Here is a 16669-nt window from a genome sequence, read left to right as displayed (position 1 = left end):
TCATTTTAACAATTATTTTGTCATTTTAAATTATCCACGATTTTTAGAGTCATTTATTTTATTCTATCTTTAGTATAAGAACCCCACATTCCACCAATCTTTTACACTCACAATCCAATATAAAATTACGTAATACTTTAAAACCATGTTTGGTTGGCGGGAAAGTAAAGTTGGCAAGGAAAATGATTCCTGGGAAAATGAATCACGGGAATATGATTCCTAGTAACTTTACTTTCCTGTGTTTGGAAAATATTAAGATTTTAAATTTATATTTAATCTAAACACCAAACTAAAAATATACTTATTACTTTTTTAATTATAAAAAAGAATAATATTGTAAATTTTTTTAATAAATTATTAATTATAAATAATAATTATTATATTATTATACTTATTATTAGGATGGATAGTTTAAATAATAATTGTAATTATAGTTACATGCAGTATTATACTCATTTATTATAATAATAAATATAATAATTATTATATTATAATTATAATATTTACGGATATTATAATTGAATCAAATTTTATAAATTAAAATTGCAATATGGCTTTATTGATTAATTATTAATTTATAAAATATAATAATTATTATTTATTATACAATTTATATTATATAATTATATTTTATTTATTGATTATTAATTACTATTATGAATTATTATAAAATATAGTTATAATTATGATCATTTTAACTATAGTTATTTATTATAGTGAACTTAAGTATGATTTATAATTTTAAATTATTTTTAAAACATTGTAATTAATAATAATAATAATAATAATAATAATAATAATAATAATAATAATAATAATAAAACTACACTATATTGCTTAAATATGTAAGAATCCTAAAACTGGAAAAAGAATAACTAAGAAAAGTTATGATTCAGAATCCTGGAAAGTTGTACTAACTTTCCTTGTTCTCGGATTGTAATTACTTTCCCAATTTGATTAAAAACCGAAATAAACACATGAATTTAAAATTTAAGGAATCGGATTACTTTTCCAGACAGGCAACCAAACATGGCCTAAATGAATCTCACATTCCACTCACTTTCTACCTTTAATTTTCTTAATAAAGTCAAACAATTTCTAAAACTAGTGGGATTCAAAAAGAGGTCTTTAAATGGTGGAAGGAAGAAATAATAAATATCACGGGTTGATTGCAATTTCAAACAGAGGAAGTTGTAGGTTTCTTTTCCCATTACTATGATCATAAGAGCATCCCCATCCGTGCTCTTATTTAAGAGCACGAAAGTGGGCCCGGACCCACTTTTACTCCTTATCCTTAGGTAAGAGCAAAACACTCACATCCGTGCTCTTCCGTAAGGACAAGCTCAAGGGTCCCACCATTCTATTATTAAATTTAAATACTTCAATTACTAAAAACATTTCTACTATATAAAAATATGTTAAAATATAAAAATTACATAATTAAATCCTAAAAAATAAAAATTACATAATTAAAATCCTAAAAAATAAAAATACATAATTAAAATCCTAGAAAATAAAAATTACATAATTAAAGACAAAAAAATTACCCCATATAAGACTAGTCCTCTATCCCCGTGTAAGACTAAAAATTACCCTGGTTTCAACTCCAAGCTTTAGTAGGGTCGCCAAGGCGGTACTGATTATGTCGAGCTCGCTCTTACCGCTTCCCGCCGCTCGCTCTTCTTGTTGGTAATACCCCTGGAACTTACCGATTGTCTCGTTGGCTCTGAAGATGCAATTGCACACCATACTATCATTGCTAGGGATGTCAATGTAGCCCGCAATCCGTGGGTTGGCCCGAATAGGCCGCTAAATTTATAGGGTTAGGGTCGGAAATTTCTAGCCGACAAAAATAAAACCCGATAAGCCCGCACCCGATTAAACCGCAACCCGTTAGGGCCAGACTCGAAAACCCGATGGGCTGGCCCGATAACCCAGTAAAATTTATATTTTTCAATTTTTTACTCCTAATTCGACACTTCGTTGACTAATTTTATGACTTAGATAACCAAAAAAAGATGACTTTCAATTTTATGATAAAATATAAATTATATATTGAATTTTTATTAATATAATAATTGTTAAATAAATTAATCTCACTAAAAGAATATTTAAATTTTTCACATGCATTAAAATTTCACGAAATATCACAAATATTAGTATTTTATGATTGAGTTTAAGCATATATATCAAATTTATCATAATTAAATATTTTATATTTTATAAATATAACTAATTTTCATTATGATTTATTGGATTGTTCGAGCCTTAACCTTATCGATAGCAACCCCATTAACCCGTCGGGCTAGCCCGAAATCCGAGCTTTTAGGGTTAGGGCCGAACTTTTACAACCCGAAAGAAATCACAACTAGCAAGCCCGCACCCGATTGACCCGCAACCCGAGTAGGGTTGGCCCGAAACCCGATGAGCCGGCCCGATTGACATCCATATCATTGCGATAGATGGTTCCCCTCGTCCGGGTTTCATTGTTAAGACGAGTGATGCGCCATCAATACCTTTCCCCGGTTTGGTTCGTGCCAACTTCCGGATCTCGGAGACTGCCAAGTAGGCTTTGAACATCTTCATCATCTCATCCGGAGTGTACGGGGTGCGGGTACCACGAGTAGGAGGAGTAGGAGTAGAGTTGCCGCTGCCTCCCGATCCGGGTTTGAGTGCCCACCCGTATCGCCCATCAGGGGCATCTTGGGCGTCCACCGGGGTAAGGCCGGTAGCCACCCGGAACTTGAGAACCTTGGGTTTGAGGAGGGGCCAAAAATTGTGTTTTCGGACTAGAGAATGGCTCGTAGCCGAACTATTTGTGGTTCCAACCGAAGGAGCCGGATATTGTGTAGTGTGGTGGAAATTTAGATGAGAGAATATGAGAAAAAAAGATGAGAGAATAGATGAGAATTGATGAAAGAATAGATGAGAATTGTGTAGTGTTAGAGCATTCACAATGGATGCCCTAGTGAGAGCCCTAGTGGTTGCCAGGTCAGCATGCCCTATCTTTCTGCAATGGTGGAGACCTAGTGCATGCCCTATCTATTATCCATTTCTCATTTCAATTTTAATTTTAATTTTTTTTATGTTTACTGAAAATTGCTGATATTTTAAACTGCGTGCATAATAAGGCATATCAAGCTTCCTGGTTCCAGAGAATCCACTAGATCACAAGGTCTAGGAATTCACGGAACGCTGAAAGATCTCGGTCGTTGGACACACAGAATATCACTTCAAAACCCTCAACCCGTGTATACTAAAATTAGTATAGGGAAGTAGGGATCGATCCCACAAGGACAGATGCGAAATCTTGCATTTAAAGGGCTTTTTGGGTGGTATGGCTGCTGCCACGCAAATTTGGGTTGAGGAAATTATACTAGACAAAGGAAAAGAAATTTAACTATATCTAGATCTAAGAACAGGAAAACAACCACGTAACATAAATTGGCATTATATCATCACTATCTCAAACAAACTTCCTAGATCTAGTAATATCACTACCTAATCTAGCTAGACAGACTCGATGCATGCAGTGGGGACCATTTTCCCGAAAATAGAAGCGTACGACCAAAAAGCTGCAAAATAACCAACTCTAAGCATAGAAAACATGATGAAAACAGAACAACACTAACAACTCAACGGCGACCAACAAATCGGACGTCAGAAAAACGCCGAGAAACCCAACAAAAAACTCAGATCTCTATCTCCTGGATGAAGTAACGCAAAAACGAAAGCAGAAATTCAAAATCCATGCACAATTTCAGTTCCCTGTTCAGATCCACACTTCGGATGCTAAATCCACTTTGGATCCAAGCATCCGAGACAAACTCCGATAAAAATCATCTCCATAACTACAGATTCGCCGATTCTTCACAGATCAACAACAACAACCACAGATCAACAACATATTTCCCAGATCAAGTACACAAAACATCCAACACAGAGAATAACAATCAATCTCTGAAACAAAACTCCTCAAAACATAGAATCAACGTAAACCAACACAGAATCAACACCATCATGACATAAAATAAAATTCATAGATAAACGATAAGTAGCAAAACGAGCAAATCGACTTCGAAACGACGAAGTTCGACAGAAATCAAAACACAAGTGTTGAAACGTAAACGATTGTATCTTCGCCCTCCTTGAGGACGGTGTTGCACAGAATTTCCCGAAGATAGGACCTCTATACCACCCCAGAATTCCCATTTCCCAAGTGTGCGTGTGTGTGTGTGAGCTAAATCGTGTATATCATGTGTGTTGTATGCTCATCCTTATATAGGCATGGAAGTGGGTCCAGCAGAGGCTCTTTTGTGTGAATAGTCCTCTTTGCCCTCAGCTTCGGACTTCCTTCGTCTAGCCATTTTCTTCCTTGATTCTGCTCACTTTTCGCCTCCTTCCTTCGCTGGTCCACTGCCTTCAGTTCTTCCTAGACCTGACGAATTCCTTCACACACCTGGCTTAAACAATGTGTTACACCCAGTAAATGGTGATTTTTCATCATATAACCGATGCATGAAATTAGCCTTATCATTTACTAATTATAAATAGCAAAATTAGACTTCTAAATTAAAGAACTAGCAAAAAACATACATTACTTAATTTTTTTTAAAAAAAGTTACAATAAAGAGGTACAATTTCAACGACCACTACGTATCCAAACTTGTTCAATCATGTCGTTCATGAGATCAAGATGAGCTTGTTGGTTGCGCATGCTCTCCTGGGCTTGTAATCTCTCGCTGAGTCCATAGGGTAAACCTCGAACGACCGGCGGGGCTGCATGACCTGCGCTCGGAGCGGCTTCATCGTCGGACCACTGGCTAGCTGCACGACCTTCATCATGAATAATCATGTTGTGCAAGATGATGCACGCGTACATGACATTGGCGATATGATGCCTGTACCAGGAACGAGCCGGGCCTTTCACTATTCCCCAACGCGCTTGAAGCACACTGAATCCTCGCTCCACGTCCTTCCGTGCAGCCTCCTGCTTTGCTGCAAAAAACTCTCTCCTCGCACCCGTTGGGCAGGAGATCGTCTTCAATAAAACTGGCCATCTCGAATAAATGTCGTCGGCTAAGTAGTACCACATATGATGCTGATAAGGCTCGTTTCATGCATTGGTTTAGGGTTGAAATTCTGTACATTTGGGGCGCTAATGTGCGTTTATGAGTTCAAGTGTGTAGTAAATCTGCTGGGCCTAGGAGTTGCTATTACCTGACCTGGCAGATGCAAAAGAGATGAAATTGAAGCAAAAATTAGAAGTCGTCGTTCGGACCTGGGAGAATCAAAAGTTGGCGACAGGAGCAGAATGGAGCTAGAGCAGATTATTTTAAAGAGTCTTACTCAAGGGCAAGAGCGTAAAATCACCAGAGGGATACCCTAGGGATCAGAGCCTCACATATATAAGGAGCTCAACCTTGAAGAACACGACAACCACTTCTACACTTTCTTAGCTCTAGCTTTCATTCCATGCTTTAGTTCCATACTTCAAATTTCTCATTTCGTCTGCTGCGCACTTGGAAATGGAGGATTCTGGCCACCGTGGTTCTCATCATTGTTATTTTGCTGCTGTGTAACACCGCCTTGTGTATGGAACTCTAGTTTAGTACTTGTTGGTTTTAAATTTCGCAACTCTAGTTTCTGACTTTGATCCACTGGATTCGAACCTAATTCTCTTTATTATGAAAGTTTATGTTGGTTTCTGTTGCATATCGCTGAGTTGATGTATATTTCTTGCTTTTAGCTTTCGTTATTGTTGATTGTTGGATGTTTGGAGCTGAGATCTGTTGCTTTGTTGTTGGAGGTTGTGGATTTGTGTATGAAGATGTCTGGAATTGTTGAATCGTGGTGTATTTGAGTTGGAGTTTCGCGTATTTGGAGTTTGCTGTTTACGTTGTGCATGATTATGGCTGTTCACTTTCTGTTTCTGCATCCTTTAGGTCCAGTAGCGTAGATCTGTTAGTTTAGGCTTTAATTTCTCATTTAAGTTTAGATCTAAAGTTTGCTCTGTTTTCATGGTGTTTAATACTCTGTTTTATCTGCTATTCTCGTTTGATTCCCGAAGAAGATGAAGTTGTTGGTAGTTAGAACCAGATATGCTTTATGTCAGCGCTTTTCAGCATGTACTTTACTTTTCTGCATTGTCCCCTAGACCCTGTCAGTACGATCTGCTTTGTCTTTTTACTTTTCTGCATGCTTTTCCAGACCCTGGTAGTTTAAGGAAATTTGTCTTTACTTTTCGCTTTATGCTTGTCTGTCCAAATTAGGAAAGTCCGTCTAGTTAAGTTTACTCCAGCTGTTTTAGAATTTTAAAATATCTCAGTTTCTCTAAGTCATGCAAGTTCCGTACGTTCTCACTTCTTAGACCCAGTAGGTAGAGTAAAGTTTTTCTTATCTCTCAGACCCAGTAGTTTTAAGTTCTCAAGCCACAAAATTGCGTGGCAGCAGCCAGCCCCCTTTTCCCAAAGCATCCTCAAATGCAGTTTCGTGACACCTTCGTCCTCGTGGGATCGATCCTTTACTTCCCTGTGCTAAGTTGTAGTATAGTGGGTTGAGGTTTTTGAAGGAATAGAGTGTTGGGACTACCGCAGCGGAAGACACGAAAAACAAACAGGTCCTAGACGGATCTATTTAGGTGATTATGCATTCGACTCCAATTTCATGCAATAAACATAGATCTATAGATATAACATCAAATAAACACATAATCATGCATATTCGATGTAGATTCGATTGTTACCTTTTCTTGATCCATCATAGGATCGAAGTTGCTAGCTGCACCACCCGGAGATCCTTGGTTTATCGATCGTGAATCTTTCAACCTATTCCCTTGCCCTTTCATCCGTGTGGGCGGATCTCGAAGAACCAAATAAAAGTGATATGAGATCTAGGGAAAACCAACACCAACACGAAATTGTCTTGATCTAATCCTATGAATTAGGATAGAACAAGAACAAAAACCAAAACCCTAATCTCCCTCGTGCAAAGGCACACAAACCGAGGCAAGAAGGGAGAGAGAGAGCGCCGGTTATGGCGGCTAGGGTTAGGGTTTGTGATGTGTGTGGTGCTTGCTAGGGTTTCCCATCTCTACACTATTTGTAAGCATGGACTTGTTGGGCTAGGATGGGGATCCATGGAATGACTTAAGTGTTGGGCTCACCCATTAGATAAATTACTAATTAAATCAAATGACCCATGATTTAATATATTATCAATGGAATATTATTTTGTTCCACTAAAGAATAATATTGCACTCCCACTTAAATCACCAAATTACAAATAACTTGGGTCCATTTTATTTTATAATATTTCCCGCGTTTAAGATTATCTTGATCCGTCAATTTAATTCTTTTGTCTGCTATGTGACTAGAATTAAATTAATTCTCCAAAGAGTTTTTCTAGTTTGAAACTTTATTTATTATTCGTGGAATAAATTCCAACTGCGCAGTTTTCTGAATAATAAATTCTTTTTTAAACACCTCTTGGGGATCACCCCTTAGGGATTTAATCATACCACACTGAGCACGCGAATTCTATGAAATAATATTCCAATACCTTCATGTTATTCAATTACTACCACCCAAGATATCATGAACTTGAGTTACGTACAAACTCTCACATATTGATAAGTCAAAGTGGCGTTTGATTGAATAAACAATATTGATATTAATATCATAGACTAGAAAATACTAAACTTTCTGAAATATATTCTTTCAGTAGATAGCAATAAAGAATACATTTCGGATTAAATCCTTTCAGTGCTTTACCACACCGGTGTTACTAATCTCTTCTTAGGTAAGAGAGAATTATCACAAACACCGCAACCGTACCAATAGGTAGCCAAAGCCTATCTAGGTTGTAAATGTGTTTTTCTTCTTACTAGATATGGCAAGTCCCCTACTGGAAAACTCATGAGGAGATTCATCGAATTTCCCTACTTGACCTTCTTAGTAAAAAGCCTTAGACTTGTTTATCATATTTCAATAATGAACCATTATATTATATTATTTATTCTCATAATTAGGTAAACAAATGGACATGGCGTTTCTCGTATACATGCACAAGCTGACTGTACAAAGGCATGTACGCTCGAAGCATCTTTTAGTATACAAACCCCAACATAGAGTGCATCCAACGACCCCTTTCTGATAGTTTCATGATCTTCTAGCCTCTGAAGTCTAGTCGAATCCTCTGGACCTGTTAGATCGAGTGACATATATCACAAAACCACACTGCACGTTTCTAGCCCTTCAGATTTTTTTGCCCGTTGGCAGTGAAGCTGATAACCGGACCGTTGCCATTGCATTGCTCGGTGAATAGACTGGACGAGTTCATCACATTGATGTCGTTGTTGGACCCCGCCACGCCAAAGTGAGCATGCCAAATCCAAAGACTGTGGTCAACGATTGCTTCAAGGATCATCGTCGGGTGGGTACCCTTATACCCACTGGTGAATTGGCCTCTCCACGTTGCAGGATAATTCTTCCACTCCCAGTGCATACAATCAATACTCTCTAACATTTCAGGAAAGCCGTGCACCGTATCGTGCATCCGCAGCAGGTCCTGGCAGTCTTGGGCATTCGACTTGCGCAAATATGTGGCGCCGAAGGCGTCAATAACGGCCGCACAAAAATTTACCAGACACTCCCGGCCAGTTGTATCCCCGACGTGAAGATACTCGTCGAACATGTCCGCCGTAGTGCAGTATGCCAACTGACGAAGCGCAACCGTGCACTTCGTCAGCGGGGATGGACCCTTTCTGTGGGCCGTATCTTCCCGCCGCTGGAAGTACTCGTCGCGCGCCTCCAACGCGTGAACAATCTCGAGAAACAGCTCTCACCGCATCCTAAACCGTCGGTGAAAAACCAGCGTGCCCCACCGGGGATGTTCAGCGAAGTAGTCCTCGAACAGACGTTGATGAGCTAGGACATGCTCTCGACGGACGTATGTCCGTCGGCGGATGGCCTCGGGACCTACTCTTAGGCCTGCTATTCGGCTTGCTCTTGCTCTTGTATTGCACGAATCCCGGCGAGAATCTGGTTCCCGAAAGCAAACATTGCGCGTTCTCAATATCTGGTCCCAATATCCTGGCGAGAATCTGGTTCCCAATATCTTCTTCAGGGAACATTTTGGAAAAGTGAGTAAAAGTGACATTGCAATGGAGAGATATTTGAGAGAGATGTGTGGGAGTTGTGTGAAAAATGAGTGAAATTAAGGTATATTTAGAGAATTGAAAAAGAAAAAAAAAATCAAAAACGCGTTGATCGGGCAACGCGTGATCGGGCGCGCCCCTGCAATGGGCGACCGATCTCACACCCGATGGATCGGGAGAGAGATCGGTCGCGACCGAACACTCGGTCGTCCTCGGGCACGCCCGAGACCTGCAATGGAAGCCTGATCATGCCCGAGCCCGATCTCGGGCGATAGGGCGTGAGATCGGGCATCTATTGTGGATGCTCTTATGGGAATTTTTTTTTGTTGAAGTGAGGATATTTATAGATGAAAATTTGAATTTTGAGGAAAATAAATTAAAAATGTGTATAAAATGGTTATAATTTATTGGGACTTTAAAATAGTGAAAGGACTAAGAAACCTCCCCATTACATACCCCACTTATTAAGTCTTCCACTTATTGATATTTCCAAGTCAATATAACTGTCTATGGTCCACAATTGACAATAGTACAATACTTATGTAGAGTACCCAAGCTGAGAGTAATATCCATACAACTCCATCACTAGACATGTTTATGGGAGCTTCTTCCAACTCAAACCAATGATGAAAACTCCACACTTTCTTCCATGCCTTCTTTTCTTATCCCTGTTCCAAATCTTAGTTCCACTTCTTGTTTCCGGCCAATGCAACGACGATCAAAGATCGACGTTGCTGCATCTGAGGAGCACCCTTGAGTATAATTCCACTTATTCCACCAAGTTGGTGACATGGAACCAAAGTGATGACTGCTGCAGATGGAAAGGAGTAGGTTGTGATAGCGCAGGGCGTGTGACCAGCTTGAACTTGGAGAACGAGACGATTGCTGGAGGGATCGAAAACTCGACTGCTCTTTTCAGTCTTCAATCTCTTGAAAGCCTAAATCTGGCTTTCAACTTGTTCAAGCGTGCGCAGATTCCAAAGGGGCTTCAAAATCTGACCAATTTGTCAAACCTGAATTTGTCAAATGCAGGCTTTGGCGGACAGGTCCCAATTGAACTTTCAGAGTTGACAAGTCTGCTTACTCTTGATCTGTCCACCTTATTTGGAGGAGCTCTAGTACTTGAGAATCCAAATCTGCAGGGGCTTGTTCAGAAGCTTCCAAGGCTGAGAGAACTTTATCTTGACAATGTCAACATATCTGCTCAGAAAAGTGACTGGTGCCAAACATTATCTTCTTCTCTACCCAACTTAACGACGCTGAGCTTGCGCAGGTGTGGTCTATCAGGCCCTCTTGATGCTTCCCTTGCAGGGCTTCATTCTCTGTCAGTTCTACGCCTTGATGATAACAATCTATCAACAACGGTACCGGAGTTCATTGCAAAATTTTCAAATTTGACAACCTTGACTCTGGGATATTGCTTTCTGCAAGATGTCTTTCCAGACGCCATCTTTCAGGTACCCACTTTACAGATTCTTGATTTGTCCAGCAACGAGAATCTCGGTGGCACTATTCCCAAGCTTCCAGCGAATAGTTCTTTAAGGACTATGGTGCTTAGCCACACTAATATGTCAGGTGGGTTGCCAGACTCCATTGGCAATCTAAGAATGTTGTCAAAGATAGACCTTTTTAGTTGCAACTTTACCGGATTGATTCCGACCACCATCTCTAATCTAACAGAGCTAGTCTTCATAGATTTCTCCTTCAACTCTTTCATTGGCTCAATACCCCCTTTTAGGATGTCCAGTAAATTGACACACCTAGACCTCAGTCGCAATTCTCTAACCGGTTCACTTTCTTCCAATCATTTTGAAGGTCTCTCAAGTCTTGAATACTTAAACTTTGGTTCCAATTCATTGAATGGGAGCATTCCTTCTTCTCTGTTTGGTCTCCCTTCACTTCAGGGGCTTCTTCTTTCCAACAACACATTTAATGGCCAGATTGAGGAATTTCCCATTCCAAATCCCTCCAATCTGGGTACAGTAGATTTAAGTTGGAACCAGCTCAAAGGGCCCATTCCAGAGTCCTTATTCAAACTTCTTGAGGGGTTGAGTGAACTATCACTTTCTTCAAACCTCTTCAGTGGCACCTTAAAGCTGGAAAAGTTTCAAAGGTTTCCAAACCTCAAAAGACTGGAGCTTGGATACAACAACTTGTCTGTTGATATAAGCAGCATCAATTCAAGTCCATCCCAGTATCCCCAGCTAAGCCGGTTAAATCTAGCTTCCTGCAACTTGTACAACTTCCCTGATCTCAGAAACCAATCCAAACTGATATTTCTGGATCTCTCAAAGAATAGTATCACGGGAGAAGTACCTAGTTGGATTTGGAGCCTTGGAAATGGATCTCTAATTCATTTGAATCTTTCTAGTAATTTCCTGGAAGATCTCCAAAAGCCTTTCGAATTCCCTCCTTTTCTTGCAGTGCTAGACTTACACTCAAACAAACTTAGAGGTGAGTTCCCATTGCCGCCAGTATCAGCTACCTATGTAGACTATTCGACCAATAAGTTTCAGCAAGCCATTGCAGTTGACATAAGTGACTTTTCTTTGTTCACATTGTTCTTCTCTCTAGCAAACAATAACATTAGTGGGACAATTCCTGAATATCTTTGCAATGCAAATTACCTTCAAGTTCTTGATTTGTCTGACAACAACTTGAGTGGTAGTATACCAAATTGCCTAGTAAAGAGTTCTACTCTTGGAGTGCTGAATCTGAGGAGAAATAAAATCAGTGGTGAGATACCAGATATGTTTTCTTCCACCTGTGGTTTAAAAACATTAGACCTCAGTCAAAATAACCTAGGAGGAAAATTCCCACTGTCCATGGCTAATTGCACATCTTTAGAAGTCTTGAATGTTGGAAGCAACAATATTGAAGATACATTCCCATGCAACCTGAAACATTCTTCTGGCTTGCGCGTTCTTGTTCTGCGCAACAACAAATTTTATGGGAACATCAGTTGTTCTGAGGTCAACGGGAGCTGGCCAAATCTTCAAATCATTGATATAGCTTCCAATAACTTCAGTGGTGCAATAAATCCGAAGTATATAAAAAGTTGGAAAGGAATGATGCTAGAGAATGGCACAGAGTTGAGGGGAGGCCACATACGCTTTGATTTTCTGATTAACTTGTACTACATGGATGCAGTAACAGTTACTATGAAAGGCCTAGAGCTTGAGCTGGTTAAGATATTGACAATCTTTACATCTATCGACTTCTCCAGCAATAATTTCAGCGGAGACATACCCCATACAGTTGGTGATCTCCGCTCACTTTATGTTCTCAACTTATCACACAATTCATTCTCAGGTGCAATTCCAAGTTCCATTGGAAATCTGAAACAGCTTGGATCACTGGACCTTTCAGACAATCAGCTGACAGGGAAAATACCACAAGAGCTTTCGAGACTGAACTTTCTCTCGTTCTTGAACTTTTCTCACAATAACTTGTATGGAATGATCCCAACAGGTAGCCAACTTCAAACCTTTTCAGCGGAAAGCTTCGAAGGAAATTTTGGGCTGTGCGGATTTCCTTTGAACAAAAGCTGTTCATCTATTAAAGCATTGCCAACACCGAGATGGAAAAACATAGATTTCAACTGGCAATTCATATTTATCGGCTTGGGATATGGAGTTGGATTGGTATTAGTATTTGTTCCAGTTGCATTGTGCAAGAAATGGAGGGAATACTACAGCAAGCAACTCGATCAGCTCCTATCACTCATCTTTCCCACTCTCGGATTCACTAAATCAAGGTATTGTGCAGTTTTTTCATGATAAATTGTTACAAGTTCTCATTTACATTACGTTTCCAATTTTGCGTTGCAGTGCTGGAAAACGAGGACGAGGACGAGGACGAGGACAGAGACGAGGACGTTGAAAAATCAGATGCTAAGAAAGAGGCAGAGATCCAAGTAGTCTCTCATTTACTCAGTGTGCATTTATAGCTTTAACTTTTTCTACTTCTTTGCTCCTTAAACATTGCCATGCATTATCATTATTATTTGGGTCAATCTTGTTTTCGTTTGTGGGTGGGTGCGCACGGATCTTTCCGACCCGTATTTGACAGGTGTTCGGCCCATTTGACTGGTGTGTATACAAAAAATTGGACATGTTCACTACTTTACTCGTATCAAGCATATGTGTTCTCGTTATTATATGAGCTTTATTTAGCTGTCATTGCCACAACTTAAAAGCCTAACCCATAAATATCGCTAATAAAGTACTAGCAAGTTAATATATAAACCATAGGCCTCCAAAATATGCTCCTCTAAAACTCCCTGAACTTTGATGACTATATAGAAGAATACAAATCTCGTAAAAAAATTCATTTTTATGTAGGATAACTAAACCTTTTGCAATAGAACCAAGACTTGAGCTACAAATTCCAGTGTCTTATGGCATCCGCAATGGTGCGGACGATGCATCGGGCACGGACGATGTGCGGAGGATACCCATCGTCCATCGCATCGTCCGCCACTGTGGACGACGAGGACGATGGATTGGACGATGCTCACGCGTTTTGTTTTTTTTTTTCTTTTTTTCCAAAATTTTTTCTTATTTAAACACTACAATTCTCTACCATTTCACACACTCCGATTTCACATCTCTTCAATTTCTCTTCAATATTCTCTCTCAGCGTCTCAAAAATGAATCCCAACGACTACGATTTGAGTACATCGGATGGCTGCAGACGGACCTTGACTCGAGCCTTGTTCGATGTCGTTAATGAAGCCAAAGTGGAATGCTTGGCACAAATGCAGCAGGAGCAGGCGGCGACGGCAGCCGAGGCAGCGGAGTCGCGTGTCCCTCGCCCGATACGACGTCGGACGTATGTCCCCCGCGAGCACGACGTAGTGCACGAACGTCTGTTCGCAGACTATTTTGCCGAGAATCCAAGGTGGGGCCCGAATATTTTTCACCGACGTTTTAGAATGATCCGGGATCTTTTTCTCCGCATTGTGCATACGTTGGAGGGACGTGATGAGTACTTCCAGTATCGGGAAGACGGGATCGGTAGACTCGGACTTACGCCATTGCAGAAGTGCACGGTTGCGATCTGCCAGTTGGCCTACGGCACAACAGCGGATATGTTCGACGAGTACCTTCACCTCGGGGATACAACTGGCCGCGAATGTCTGAAGAAATTTTGTAAGTTAGTTGTGGAGGCTTTTGGCGACACATATTTGCGACGCCTGACTGCTGATGATTGCCAGAGCCTGATGCGGATGCACGAGACGGTGCACGGCTTCCCTGGGATGCTAGGGAGTATCGATTGTATGCACTGGCAGTGGAAGAACTGGCCGACGGCATGGAGAGGCCAATTTACTAGCGGCTACAAGGGCAGCCACCCAACGATGATCCTAGAAGCCGTCGCTGACCACCGGCTCTGGATCTGGCATGCCTACTTTGGTGTAGTCGGGTCGAACAACGACGTCAAAGTCCTCAACTCATCCACCTTATTCGCCGATCAGTGCAGGGGTCACGGTCCGGCCATCCAGTTCACTGCCAACGGCCGCTCACATCATATGGGATACTACTTGGCCGATGGCATATACCCAAGGTGGCCTGTTTTTTTGAAGACGATCAGCTGCCCAATTGGTGAGAGGAGAGTCTTGTTTGCGGCAAAGCAGGAGTCCGCGCGGAAGGATGTGGAGCGGGCTTTTGGGGTGCTCCAATCGCGGTGGGCAATCGTGAAAGGTCCGGCGCGTTTCTGGTACAAGGAAGTAACCGCCGACGTCATGTATGCGTGCATCATCATGCATAACATGATAGTCGAACAAGAACGTGGACATGTCACCGATTGGGTGGATGATGAAGGGATGTGAATCAAATGATACTAATTATACTCCAAGTTTTCTCCTATTTTGTATATTTAAATCATCTATCAATTGATCTTTAAGGTTTGATTATTATATATTAGTTGATAGATGTACATGTGGAGTAGGGTCTGATTGAAACTGTTCGTTGCCTATCAAGATGGTGTCCAAATTCTTTTATCTTACCACCATTATCTTCGTCTTTGAAATAGCTTCGCGTGGGTATATTACACGCCTCAATCGGAGCTCGGATGAAGAAGTTATGGCCATTTGACGAAGGTTGCGCGAAGCAGTCAAAACCGGCAAAAACGCCCGGGTCGGGCGTTTTCAGCATTAAAAACGCCCGGGGACAGTGGAAACGCCCGGGTTGGCACCATTTTGCCCGGTCGGGCGTTTTTCTCGAAAACTGCCGAATTTTAGATTTCAAATTGGTTTCCGGGGCGGTTTTGGAAGGGATTCAGACATATTCAGACACGAGAAAAGGGAGAGGAAAAGAGAGAAAGAGAGGAGGAAGAAGAAAAGGAAGAAATTCCGGCCAACATTCCGACGATCCGTCTCCAAATCCCAATTCCACTCAACGAGAGCATGTTTCCTATGGTTTTTATTGCAAATTCCACCATGTGTTTAGGCTAAACTCTCTATGTTGCTCCAAGTTGTAATCTAGGCTTTGCATGGATGTTTCTATACCTTTAATCTCATGTGTTTGTTACCAACAATGTGCTTAATGTTTATACACTATGTTTTTGGCTAATAATGTAGTGTTGTTCTTTCCTTTGCTATTGTCTCTTTAACGTAGTTTAGGAATGATTTGTTGTTGGTATGCTATCGAATTAGAATTGTTCAGAGGATAATTTGATAGTGGATTAAGTAGGTGATTATAGTAAAAGTTTATTTCTCTAGCGCTTCCGCAAGAGTTTATAGACATCGAAGATTGGTTCATAGGTTATGTGTTCAGCTAATTGTGAACTACTCATCGTGTACATGTTCAGTGTATGTGATTAGGTTAATGATTTAATCCCTTCATATGTTTCGTTGATAAAGGTGTAGAACAATACAAGCCTAGTGAGTAACTTGGAGTGACATATTTTCTCATTTGAATAGTCTTTCGTTTGTTAACTTGTAGTTTTACTTGTCATTAACTTTCAGAAATCAAAAAATCAAATCATTGTATGCTTTTATATGTTCTTAAGTGTAAACAAATCTTTATCTCCCTGTGGATCGACACTTGAAATACTACTACGACACTGTAATCTTGCAGTATTGTAGTATTATTAGAGTTAATTAATTAAACTTGATAGTTTGTGTGAACTGATATCGATACTCTAAAATACGCATCATGAAGCCGGATCTAGCTCCAGCACGGCGACCTCGCCAGTCACTCGAGGATTACCAACTGGCTTCGGTGCCGTTCTAGAGCGACATGCCTCAATGCGCAACCAACAAGACCATACTCAGCTTATGACCGACATGATTGAAGAAGTTTGGAACCGCAACCGCCGCCGTTGAGAAATTGTAGTTTTTTTTTTATTTCGTATTGTAATGTTTGAATTTTAATGAAATGAAGTTATTTTTCCAAATTTTGAAGTATTTAAATATTCAAATAATAGATAAAATGCTTAGGGCGTCGCTTAGGGCGGGCTATAGTCCCCCACTGCAGGTGGAATGGGAGGAGGATAAAATGCAGACGTGGC

General features: G+C 40.4%; 2 protein-coding genes across 2 annotated transcripts; one reads left to right on the top strand and one right to left on the bottom strand.

Moving 5' to 3' along the window:
* Positions 1–4642: 4642 nt before the first annotated feature.
* LOC148933179 (uncharacterized) lies at positions 4643–5095 on the bottom strand. Its single transcript, XM_089059377.1, has one exon. The coding sequence runs from the start codon at positions 5093–5095 to the stop codon at positions 4643–4645; it is 453 nt and encodes a 150-aa protein (XP_088915503.1).
* Positions 5096–9708: 4613 nt separating this feature from the next.
* Positions 9709–13313, top strand: LOC125224119 (receptor-like protein 39). The gene is made up of 2 exons (XM_048127470.2): positions 9709–12914; positions 12988–13313. Exons 1-2 carry the CDS (start codon positions 9781–9783, stop codon positions 13037–13039), a joined length of 3186 nt encoding a protein of 1061 aa, XP_047983427.2. The 5' UTR covers positions 9709–9780; the 3' UTR covers positions 13040–13313.
* Positions 13314–16669: the final 3356 nt, after the last annotated feature.

This window comes from Salvia hispanica, chromosome 1, assembly GCF_029641045.1.
Source record: "Salvia hispanica isolate PSC_SH4W2 chromosome 1, Shi_PSC_v1, whole genome shotgun sequence".
Lineage (NCBI taxonomy): Eukaryota > Viridiplantae > Streptophyta > Magnoliopsida > Lamiales > Lamiaceae > Salvia > Salvia hispanica.
This window is presented reverse-complemented; position numbering and strand designations above follow the sequence as displayed.

Coding starts and splice junctions, on each gene's coding strand:
- LOC148933179 (XM_089059377.1), bottom strand. CDS start 5,095: ATGTGGTACTACTTAGCCGACGACATTTATTCGAGATGGCCAGTTTTA.
- LOC125224119 (XM_048127470.2), top strand. CDS start 9,781: ATGATGAAAACTCCACACTTTCTTCCATGCCTTCTTTTCTTATCCCTG. Junction 12,915..12,987: donor CTCGGATTCACTAAATCAAG/GTATTGTGCAGT, acceptor TTTGCGTTGCAG/TGCTGGAAAACGAGGACGAG.